Source organism: Sceloporus occidentalis, unplaced genomic scaffold (assembly GCF_023333645.1).
Source record: "Sceloporus occidentalis isolate IW3139 unplaced genomic scaffold, rSceOcc1.0.p SCAF_88, whole genome shotgun sequence".
NCBI classification, from domain to species: domain Eukaryota; kingdom Metazoa; phylum Chordata; class Lepidosauria; order Squamata; family Phrynosomatidae; genus Sceloporus; species Sceloporus occidentalis.
In genome coordinates this window covers 4,004,001-4,016,431 of record NW_028317068.1, presented here as the reverse complement: position 1 = coordinate 4,016,431, position 12,431 = coordinate 4,004,001, and the positions used below count along the sequence as shown (strand labels likewise).

The 12,431-nt window shown below is 39.5% G+C and overlaps 1 protein-coding gene across 1 annotated transcript in view; it reads right to left on the bottom strand.

Annotated features, from left to right (window-relative positions):
* Window positions 1-2,090: 2,090 nt before the first annotated feature.
* The window catches only part of LOC149284810 (ectonucleotide pyrophosphatase/phosphodiesterase family member 1-like), a 34,701-nt gene continuing 24,360 nt past the window's right edge, over window positions 2,091-12,431 (bottom strand). The window contains exons 16-25 of the mRNA XM_089496222.1: window positions 11,833-11,902; window positions 9,558-9,645; window positions 9,289-9,461; window positions 8,835-8,886; window positions 7,539-7,711; window positions 6,703-6,823; window positions 5,154-5,240; window positions 4,556-4,688; window positions 2,801-2,957; window positions 2,091-2,252 (exon numbers count right to left, since the gene is read on the bottom strand). Coding sequence (XP_089352348.1) covers window positions 2,091-2,252; window positions 2,801-2,957; window positions 4,556-4,688; window positions 5,154-5,240; window positions 6,703-6,823; window positions 7,539-7,711; window positions 8,835-8,886; window positions 9,289-9,461; window positions 9,558-9,645; window positions 11,833-11,902 — 1,216 coding nt within the window. The remainder of the gene's footprint in view (window positions 2,253-2,800; window positions 2,958-4,555; window positions 4,689-5,153; window positions 5,241-6,702; window positions 6,824-7,538; window positions 7,712-8,834; window positions 8,887-9,288; window positions 9,462-9,557; window positions 9,646-11,832; window positions 11,903-12,431) is intronic.

Genomic DNA, 12,431 nt, shown 5'->3' with positions numbered 1-12,431 from the left:
AAAAGGAAAGTTGGAAGAGAAATCAGAAAGGAGGAAGAGAAATCAGAAAGGAGGAAGCGAAAGCATAAAGGAGGAAGAGAAAGGTAAGAGATGTGGAAAACGAAGGTGGGGGGGTATGATGTGGAAAACGAAGGTGGGGGGGTATGATGTGGAAAACGAAGGTGGGTCAGGTGGGTAGGTGGGTATGATGTGGAAAACGAAGGTGGGTGGGGGGTTATGATGTGGAAAACGAAGGTGGGTGGGTATGATGTGGAAAACGAAGGTGGGTAGGTGGGTGGGTGTCTTGGGTATGATGTGGAAAACGAAGGTGGGTGGGTGGGGGGGTACGATGTGGAAAACGAAGGTGGGTGGGGGGGGGTATGATGTGGAAAACGGGTGGGGGGTCTGATGTGGAGAACAAAGGTTGTGGAGGGGGGTCTGATGTGGAGAACAAAGGTTTGGGGGGGTCTGATGTGGAGAACAAAGGTTTGGGGGGGGGCTGATGTGGAGAACAAAGGTGGGGGGTCTGATGGTAGATTTGTGTGTGCATATACGTATGGTGAGGCATGTGTATGGGTACTTGGGCAGGCATATGTGTTTGTGTATAGGGCAGCTGTGTATATGTGCATGTATGTGCATACGCGTGTATGGGCAGTGTATATGTGTACATCTGTATGGGCAGTTTATATGTGTACGTCTGTATGGGCAGTGTATATGTGTACGTCTGTATGGGCAGTGTATATGTGTACATCTGTATGGGCAGTGTATATGTGTACGTCTGTATGGGCAGTGCATACGTGTACGTCTGTATGGGCAGTGTATACGTGTACATCTGTATGGGCATTGTATACGTGTACGTCTGTATGGACATTGTATACGTGTACGTCTGTATGGGCAGTGTATATGTGTGTATATAAGGAGTGTATTTGTCTTATAGTGTATACGTCTGTGTAAGTATGTGCAAGGGCAGTGTATATTTATGGGGAGGCGTGTGTGTGTGAGCAGTTTATGTATGTTTGGGCATGCGTGTATAAGGGTAGTGCATTTGTGTGAGTACTGGCAAGTGTGTATCTGCAGGCAATTGCAGCGTATATGTGTTTTTGTGGGCAGGCATGCGTAAGAGCAGTGCATATGTGTGTATGAGCAGGCATGTCATACTTAAAGGGAAGATAATGATTCCCTGTAACACATGTTTAACCCATTGTGTGTGTGTATGTTAGTGTGTGCATGTGTGTGTATGTTATTCAAGTGTTTAAGCGTGTGGATATGTTCCTGTGTGCATGACGTGTTAGGAGTCTTAGATTGTTCCTTCAGTACATCATAGTAGTCTCTGTGGCCGTGTCCAGTGGGGTCCATCTGTGGTTGTAAGATTTTTCTCTGGGAATTTTCTCCCATTCATCTAGTAGAACGTTTTATGAGCTGAAGGGGATATACCAAGACATTTTAGACAACACTATGCTTTTAACTTTGTGAGAACAGTTTTGGGGAAGGTCCTTTTCTATTCTATCATGACTGTGCCCCAGTGTACAAAACAAGGTCCATAAAGGCATGGTTTGCAAAAATTCCCCACAGAAACACGCCAAAATCTTGTGGAAGTCGTTCCCAGAAGAGTGGAAGCCGTTATAGCTGCAAAGGGGGACCAACTACATATTAATGTCTATGTATTTATAATGCAATGTCATAAAAGTCCCTGTTGGTGAAATGGTCAGGTATACCCTACCAGTAAAAAAGCTATCCCCCCAGATTTTTAGGGGTTCCTACGCCCATGATTATACTGTATTAATATTGATCTTCACAGATGTCACTAAAACATTCTATTCCTTGTTTTATCATCAAGTATTCACTGTAGGAAACATATAAGTTTTGATAGTTCTAGACTTCCACCAGCCTGATGTTAATGCCAAGCGTTTCTTGCTATCTTGCATTAGAAATATGATTTAATAACATCACGTCCATTCTAGAAAGTCAAACAGGTATTAGTCTATGCACTAGAATATGGAAGGCAACCAGTTGAGAGAAAAAATAGATACTAGTTTTTACCACTTCATTGTCGGCATACACTAAACAATTATTCTGTACAGCTCACCAATATATTTTAAACAATCTTTCCTTCATAAAGAATTAGGTAGAAATGTTTTGAGTTGTAAAATGTCAGCAACGGAATTCTTTGTATTATGAAAAAAACTAAGTCCAGTCAGAAGTTCGATATCTCTCACTCGAGCTGCATGGAAATAAAATAACTTTTCGACCCATAAGGATTCATCTTTGTCACTCTGAAAATATTAAACAAAAGACCTTGAGAATTTTACATTTTTTTAATATGCAACTATAAATAAATGTATATATATATATATATATATATATATATATATATATGTAAAGACAAATTTTCTGTGGTAAGAAACACATTAGATTAGTCCAAGGGTGTTCTCGAAGAGTTTTTTTGTCAGGAAATATCTCAATCCATCCAGGATAGTGCTTGTTACTGTATAACCTCATATAGAATATTATAACCTTTAAAGAGTAGGTGCATGTTATACCCTGGTAAAAAAATAATATATGTATGCAAAGCTTTCCCAGAAGTGTAGTTGTAAATCAAGCTTCCATACTATGCATTGGTGCTAATTCACCCACATTTCTTTTTACATACCAGCACTTTAAACTTTCAGGATCATCAATAAGTAAGACTGCACTATAAAACAAATCACTTAATATCCATAGATCCATAGATTACTAATCAGTCGATCTGTCTATGGACGGTGCAAATCTGTTGATTGTTTCGGTGCAAACAGAAACCCCATTCCAAAACCACATAGCTCACCTCACAACTTTCGCTGTTGTCTTCCCTGTGTGGGACAACAAATGATAGGACTTCAAGTGGACCTTTGCATTCCAAAGGAGTTTGAGAAATGTTTTTGCAACTTGTGATTATGATGAAATAATGAGTCGGGATATACACACCACTGTCAGTTGTTGCTCTGGAAAAACAAGCAAGTGTTGGATGTAATTCCATATTTTATTCTTTTACTGTACACAAATATACTATTTGTCCATAAATTGACCAATGTAATTATGGAGATTAAGCAAAGCTAAACTAGAAGGCTTGTTAGCACCCACTATGTTATTATATAGTTTACTGTGAAGATTCTGCTCCCAATAAAATGTACAAAGTACAAAATAAAATGAAGAAAAAGTTGTGTATTTTCCAAAAGCCAGTATCCATCGATGCCTTTGTTATTTCACAAAGTCCACCAAATTAATGGTCATAAAGAAGATATCTATCAGTGAGCACCATTTATCATCATCCCTATTCATGTCAGATTAGATACTCCTTACACCCATAGCTTAAAACTTCCTAATTGACCTGTGAGACATTTCAAATATAATCCCTTTAAAAGCCCATCACAAATATTTATTTTTTTAGTGGTCCGCTAATGGTGGCAACCAAATGGTTTTAGTAATGGTTTTTATAAAAACCATGATACACCTCAGGAGGTAATTAAGTCTCATCTGTTCCAAAAGGGATTTCAATTGTGATATACTGTAGATACCAGTCAGAAAAGCGTAACTTGCAATGCTCAGACATAATTAAACCAGAGTAGTCTTTAAAGGTGTCAACTGTAGACTATGTAACTATGGTATCTATGCATATTCACTATATATATATATATATATATATATATATATATATATACACATACACACATACAGTGGCAGAACTACCGGGGTCGCAGGGGTCGCGACTGCGACCGGGCCCTGGAGTTCTGCCACTCAAGGGGGCCCAAGCAGGGCCGGACTGGCCCACCGGGATACCGGGAAATTTCCCGGTGGGCCCGCAGATTCGGCCGGCGGAGCGGGATTGGAAGCCGACTCCGGCGCCAGGGGCGGGCTGGGCAGGGGGACAATTGGCCCCCAGGCTGCCCGAAATCTAATCTAAGCGGCCGCTGATGCGGCGGGCCGGCGCTACTATAATACTATAGCCGCTGATGCGGCTGGTCCGGCTTGCCATATTAAATTTTAAAAATTTATTAAAGCAGCGCCGGTCGGCGGCATCAGCACCCAGCAGCCGTGTGCGATGGCCGCCTAGTGATGGGAGCAGCGTGAAGGGTGAAAGCTCCGCCCCCCTTGCACGGACCTTTCACCCCCTCATGCTGCTCCCATCACTACGCGGCCATCAGATTGCTGGGAATGTAATCTAAACGGCCGATGGTTGCTGATGCCGCTGGCCGGTTCTGCTTTAATACTTTTTTTTTTTACTTTATATACACCCTTAGATTTATGGGCATGCTTATACTTATGAGTAACTAGAATATTCCATATCTACAATGAATATGTCCTCCAGTGTATTCACTATATGGAGACATATATTTGCTATATTTAAATACAGTATCTGACATTTATGTTGCCCATTCTAGGTGTGTCACGTTTTTTTCATATAAACCCTACTGTATTCGCCTCCTTTTAATAAGCAAGGTATCTTCCCATAGTACTTGCACCTAACAAATATAAGTGCTTCAAGTCTTTGAGAAAACAAAATAAATGGGACAGAAGACAAGAATGTTAAAAAAAAACTTACTGTGAAATCTGTTCATCAGAGTCAGCAAGACCATCAAAATCATAATCGAATATGGGACCGCTTATAACCTGTATACCATTTTTCTTTTTGGCATACTTCCATAAGATAACAGTGTGTACATAATTCCATATTACTGCAAGTTAAATAACGTTAAATAACATTAGTATTGCCAGTGAAAGGTATATGAAATCATTTATTTTTAAATGCAAGTCAGCCTGTGCCAATAGGGCAGAGATGTTCCTGCTGCTACAAGAAAGTAACAATGTATGTTATAGTGGGCACAGCTTCCAAGGACATACTGGTACATCCTAAGGGGAGCAAAGAGTTTAAAAGGTGCTGGTCCACCTTTATTTTTAGCACATCTCCCAACAGCTTATTTGTATGAAAATACAAATAACTTTACATGATTAAATAATAATTTCTGTCTATCCAGCATTAAGTGGAATTATATTTCTAATGCTGCAATTAGTTCCAAATTTGTTTTATTTTGACAATAACAGCATCTCTAAAATAAATGCATATTCAATGTTTAATTATGACAATACATATATTTTCATTATATATGTAAATATAGAGATCAAGGACTAAATACACCTACCTTTAAATGCAGGATACATTGGAACAATATTGCTAGTGACACGACCAGCATAAGAGTTATTTCTAGAAGACACTTTGGGAGATAAAACTTATATTAAGGTTATTACACTTGCTATTTATCCCAACCACCCCTTAATCAACATAAGCCACCCTTCAAAAAAAGAAAAAAACTGTGCATTGGCAGTGATGAAAAAATCCCATGTTGTACTAAAAAGGGCCAGCATTTTGTAAAAGTCAGTTTTCATTCCTAATGCTATGGTCAGTTATCAAATACTCTACACACACATACCTCCCAACATTTCAAAATGTCAAAGAGGGACACTTTTTTTTAAATCACTCATCAATACAATTGCATTTTACAATGCCGCGCTTGCATCGCTACTTAAAACACGCTACATTTTTGTCAGCACAGTCACGCATATTAAAAATAAAGAACACATCCAATTCCCATGCGGCTCAACCAGACATACTACTTCCATGATGCTGGCTGAGCATCATGGGAAGTGCAGTTAACAGTAGATGTTAGCTGTGGACACCTGCTCAGCCAGTCAGGTGTCCACATGACTAGGCATCTTGGGAGTTTAAATTCACAGCTAACACCTGTCATAGCATCTGCTGTTAACTACAGTTCACATGAGGCTCAGCCAGACATACTGCTTCCATGATGCTGGCTGAGCATCATGGTTAGTGCAGTCAACAGTAAAGCTGCAGATGCTAGCTGTGAACTACAATTCCTATGATTCTCAGCCAGCCAGGTGTTCACCATAATGCTGACTGGGGAATAATGCTTAGTGGAAGAGTAGCCAACAACAGCAGAGATTTTTTTTAAATAAAAAAAAAGGCTAATGTTAGCCTCATTCCCAGGACCCTTACACACTGCCTTTACACACACCTGCCCATTAACACACATATACACATACACTGTTTTTACACACACACATATACATACACTGCCCTTACACACACATATACACATACACTGCCCTGACACACGCCCCTCCATACACACTGCCTTTACACACACCTGCCCATAAACATACATATACACGTACAGTGCCCTTACACACATACATATACACTGTAATTACACACACCTGCATATAAACACACACATATACACATACACTGTCCTTACACACACATAAACATATACTGCCCTTACACACAACTGCCTTTACACACACAGCTGTAAGTACACACAGCTTACAAATACCTATACTGCTCTTACACACACCTGTCCATACACACACACACAAGCTTACAAACACATACATTCATATACACTGCCATTACACCCCTTTCTCCCCATCTCTTACCTCTTCCACCATCCTTCATCCTCCATCCTGTGGTGGCAGCGCAAGGCCTGACACTTCAGACGCTTTACTGCTCCCACATCACTATGCGCCGGCTATTGCTGCAGAGCGCAGGGATAACGTCATATCCCCATGCTCTGCATTATTTGCCTGAAGACCTCACCCTCCCTAATGTTGAGCCGACTAGAGGGAGATCGTGAAATTTAACAGATAGATACACACTATGAGTTTACTTACCAAAAGGGAAAAGAAATCCATATTTCAGTGAATAATGGCTCTTGTAATACTGACAACTTTGACTATAAACAGAAGGGATCCGTATATCGACAAAAATACATAAAGTCTCATTTTCCACAGACTTGGCTGAATAGTCCTAGAAGTATTAAAAAAACTAAATTAGAAGAATAAAAACATACATTAGCCATAATAAGTATAGTTGAAATTTCCCATGGTAACATCACAATACAAAATGGCCCAAGACTGGATGTAAAAAACAGTGGTTCATATTATTTGCATACATTATTTAATAAATAAAGGAAAACTGTATCTTAAGATCAAGAAAAAGTAGTCACTTAAACTAAACTCAGATTTTTATAGACTTTAAAAAAAATAAACGCTTGTTCCTGTATATCCAGATCATCATGTATGATACTTTTAAAGTAAACAAATTATGAGGAAGACCTTAATGATAGAGAGTTCAGAATCCAACAGGGAAAGCAGACTGGATACACCAAATTATAATTAATATCTATTTATCTTTCATAAAAATAGTATTTATGCCAAGCGTTCCATGAGAAACTGGGCATGTGACCTCAAAGCTGAAAGAGCAGTTAATTGAGATGGTCTCACCTGTGTTGTATTACACACTAATGAAATGGATTACAAGATTGGTTAATAACAATGAGCCCCAAGCACATTTACTGTGTAATCCAGTGGTGCTTTATGAATTTGTAACAATTTACTCCCCACTACTCACGATCGTGAATGTTTTAAATCCCTTTAAAAACTCTTGAAATGGGATATGTATTACACTACTTTAAATACATGGTATTATTCTAAATTTATAAAATTACATAAAATTCATCGATACTTACATTTTTTCCTAATGTATATGCGTTCCACAGTGGCATATGAGTATCGTAGCTGTACCCGCTGATGTACTGGTCATGGTAAAGGATGCAATAGCTGCTATTCTGTAAAACTCTTGGCCTTCCAAACGGCAGGTTCTGTTTTGCTGTTTCAGCTTCTACATAGAATACAATGTAATAAATACAAACCATTTTTTTCAATGACTGAGTGGGAACTTAGAGGGAAAATGGTGTTTGCTAGCAAAGTACTGGAGGGCTCTCAAATTGTATAGTTTTAATATTAGAAGCTGATATACTTGGCAGCTATGAAAAATCAGTTGCAACATACCTATTGTACCCCAATCAATGTCTGTATGACTACTGTGTTTTTATGTGACAGCACTTATTGTACCTCTGGTTTGTTATACTATCAATAGCACTAAATATTTCTTAGTTATATAAGCAAAAGTATTCAACGATCAGCCATAACTTTATGACGGGTGAAGTGAATAACACTGATAATCTTGTTATCATGGCACCTGTCTGTGAGTGGGATACATTAGGCAGCAAGTGAACATTTTGTCCTCAAAGTTGATGTGTAAAGCAGCTCTTATGGGGTGTTCCCGGTCAAAAGTGGTCCAAGGAAGGAAAAGCGGTGAACTGGCAACAGGGTCATGGGTGGTCAAGGCTCACTTTTGCGGGTGGGGGGTGAAGGCTGGCCCGCCTGGTCAAATCCAACAGACGAGCTACTGTAGCTCAAATTGCTGAAAAGTTAATGCTGGTTATGATAGAAAGGTGTCAGAACACACAGTGCATTGCAGTTTGTTGCATAGACCAGTCAGGGTGCCCATGCTGACCCCTGTCCACTGCCGAAAGCACCTACAATGGGCACATGAGCATAAGAACTGGACCACAGAGCAATGGAAGAAGGTGGCCTGTTCTGATGAATCACATTTTCTTTTACATCACATGGATGGCCAGGTGCGTGTGCACCGCTTACCTGGAGAACACATGGCACCAGGATGTATCTATGGAGGCCCCCCTTGCAACTTACAGGACCTAAAGGACCTGTTGCAGATCTGGCACCAGCACACCTTCAGAGGTCTAGTGGAGTCCATGCCTCGACAGGTCAGGGCTGCTTTGGCAACACAAGGGGGGACCTAGGCAGGTGGTCATAATGCTATGGCTGATCGATGATTCATGCATTTGACATACTTTTCCATACTAATGTGCTTACACCATTATTAAAGCGAAGCAGATGAGAATTTTCATTAACCACATCTATTCATTAACAGCATTTACCTTCCAAAGAAGTAAGGATTATTTGTTTCTTAAACCCATCAACTGTCAGATCCTAAAAATAAATAAATATGTGAACATGAGTAACTGAATATGATATATCAATTGGCATTTACTCCACAATAACCCTGTATGATGTCAGGTTTATCAAGCAAGTTCTGAAGGCTTATGATTCATAATGACACTGTGTTAGTGGAGTTAAGCAGGTCTATGAAATCAAGCCTGAGCTTCCCAATCAAACCTAAAGACAGGCAAATCATTATTTCATTCACATCATATTTAAAAAAGTGTTTCGATTTGGACATGCAAAAAAGATTACGTAAGAAACAGTCAGCCATCTTCTACTTAATGGAACCAAATGGCTGCGATTTGTTTTCACCACTTAGAAAAAAGGTTTTTTCACAGCGAAAAAAATGGGACTCAAAGCTCAGAAAGAATCAAAATTCCATATACTTACAGATGAATCACAAGAGCAGCCAAGGCCATTATCCTGTGCATTCTTAATAAGTGGACACTGCAGGGGATCTGATACCTCTCTGGGCAAGGATGGCTTATAAACAGGTTGTTTCAAGATATGGTTAAGGCTGCCATGTGTTCCATTATTAGATGCAGGTACAAGGCCCAATAAGTCTAGAAGATTACGAAACAATAATAATATTAGGGATTTGGAAAGCACGTAACATGGAAAGCGCCATAAGAAAGACAAAACCCCCACAAAACTCTTACCACACATTACGTTATAGATTTCTATATTTTCAAAAGGTTCAACTTCGGTTTTAGTCTTGAATGCAGGCCCATAGCCAATAAAAAGTGCCTGTAATAACAATAGTACATAATATAACACATATTTATGTAATTTTTTTGTCTTCTAGAGTGTAAGCCTATTGGCGCAAGCCCTTCTCACCTTCACAAGATGGATTTTTATTACATTTTTTTTTAATTTGGCAGGCTTTTTTTTTTGTCTTATTTTGAGGAGTCAAAACTTTGCGTATTAATGCCAGATAGGCCTTAAAAAGGTAAGTGGTCCTTTTGGCAACCTCATGGCCATACCTGGGAACTTCTGGGCTCCAGCTACCCGGAGCCTGCCCTTGCGGGCCGCCCCACTGACTTCAACGGTCAGTCCCACTGACATCTAGGGATGGTCCTAAATGGGCAGGGAGTGGGGCCTGTCATGATGTGGGATATTTTTTTTATCCTGTTAAGTCCTGTTAGGACCTACCTTTATGTCCCAATTGTGTCAAGAAGCCTATTGACAGCATCACTGGATTTCTGTCTATGGATCGTGTGTAACTTGCCACGAGCTCTGGTACACCATCATTCAAGGAATGCCAGATCACGTTATCAAGCATTCGCTTCTGATAGTTGACACTCACCAGAAGTTCACTTGGGAAAAGAAGAGCCTCAGAAGGCCTTCTCTAGGCTCTACTGGGCGCTCCCATTGCTCCCCCTGCCGCCTAATTACAATTACCGTATTTGCTCGATTATAAGATAACCCCCCAAAATCTGAATATTAATTTAGGAAAAAAAAAAAGGCCGGAATATAAGACGACCCTATAGGAAAAAAGTTACCAGTAAATGTTAATTCATGTAAACTATTTTTTTTTAATAAAAGCTATGATTGAGAAAAATATTTTGTTTTTATTTTCGTTTTATTTTCCAACCTGCTCCCCCAGTTATGCACATCTGCCCCCACTCTGCCCCAGAAATGCCTTATACTCCCTACATGCCACTGTGCCCCATGATATGCCTTTTAACCCTCTATATGCCACTGTGCCCCATGATATTCCTTTTGACCCCCTATGTGCCACTCTGCCTCCAGAAATGCCTTATAACCCTATATGCCACTCTGGCATTTAGGGGGTTAAAAGGCATATTATGGGGCAGAGTGGCATATAGGGAGGTATAAGGCATTTCAGGAGGCAGAGTGGCGTATAGAGGGTTAAAAGGCATTTCTGGAGGCAGAGTGGCATTAAGGGGGTTAAAAGGCATTTCATAGAGCACTCTGCCTACAGAAAATGCCTTATGCCCCCCATTTAACCCCCCCCAAAACTTTCCGGTGCTGACTCCCGGTGTGTTGTCCGGGCAGCGTGTAGAGCTCTACGCGAATCGTGTAGGCAACTTCCGCTGCAGCTGGAAGGAGGTGCGGTTAGCAGCGGGGGTTGTCTGCGTCCATAGCTCAGACCTTCCCTGGCTGTCAGAGATCAGGGTTCCCCCACACCGGGCACGGGGGGATCCAGGCTTAGTCTCATAGTCAGACCTATTTGAGGTCTGATTATAAGACGACCCCGATTATAAGACGAGGGGTATTTTTCCGGAAAAACCCTCGTCTTATAATCGAGCAAATACGGTATTTTAATCGAGCCCTGGCTGCTGATCACATTTTGATCAGCACAAACAAATCAGGAGAGAGAGAAAAATCTTTCTCCTTCTTTAAAAAAAATAAGTTAAAAAAATTAAATGAAAGATAAAAATTTAAATATAAATGAAATAAGTAAAAAAAAAAAGTCCCTTAACACTATATGTAAAAAGAAAATCACTACTTCCAAACTTGTTAAGTCAATAGTATTAAACAAAATATGTAATACAGAGTGATATGTAAAGCACGGATGTGGTAGTGTGGCCTAGAAAAAATCCAGATCAAATACCCATTGATGTGGAAGACAGGGAGTGTTTGAATAAGGTCACTGCTGCTAAAGGTGCCGTAAACAGATTTTGATTCTTATTTAGCTATTGCTTTTTCACATGGGGTATATGGTGCTTTTATAAATGTGACTTAAGTATCAAATGTAAGCATTGTTTATTCACTTTATTCCCTTTTTTTCTAATAGGTTCTGGCTAAAGATCTAATAACCTACAATGCAACAATGCAGAAAATCAGACAGGGAGAATTTTTCTTTTCAAATCATGTGAACACTATGAGAGTCGTTTATGACAAAACATCTGTATGTTAACATAAATAGTGCTAACATTGTGGAAACCATATAAAGCTTATAGAACATACTTGCATGCTTTGAAAACGATTATCTGATCCGTGAAATCCACCATTGCAGTATTTTGCTTCACCTTTTGACCTATATATTACAAAATCATAGAAAACAAAGTTTTTCCCCAAATACATACCAAAAACATTTGGTTAACAAAAGTACACCTTAGGTGGTATACATTAAATAATAGGTGTTAAGCCTACAGGATGACCTCTCGTTGTTATAAAATTCTGTAATCTCTGAATAAAGAGTACTAATAATAATTTGGTATAGTTTCACCACATCATTTCACAACCACTTTGTGGGGAAAACACAGACTCTTTACCTAAAGCCAATGTTCTAAAGTCAAACATAAGATATTGATCTCAGAGAAGAAGCTTGTTATAGCCTTCTATTGAATACGATTTGGTCATATGCGATTTCAAGACCTCACAGGTCCCTTCTTCATTATTCTTATTACATTTGATAGGGGACCACCAAAATCATCTAAGCTTACAGTATGTGACTACTTCTTATTATATAAATATGTTGACTCACTGAAATGCTTTACAAAACAGCTCTTCTCTTAAATTAAAATCAGCATTTGGCTTAAACCAAAAAGTAGGGTTCCAAATAA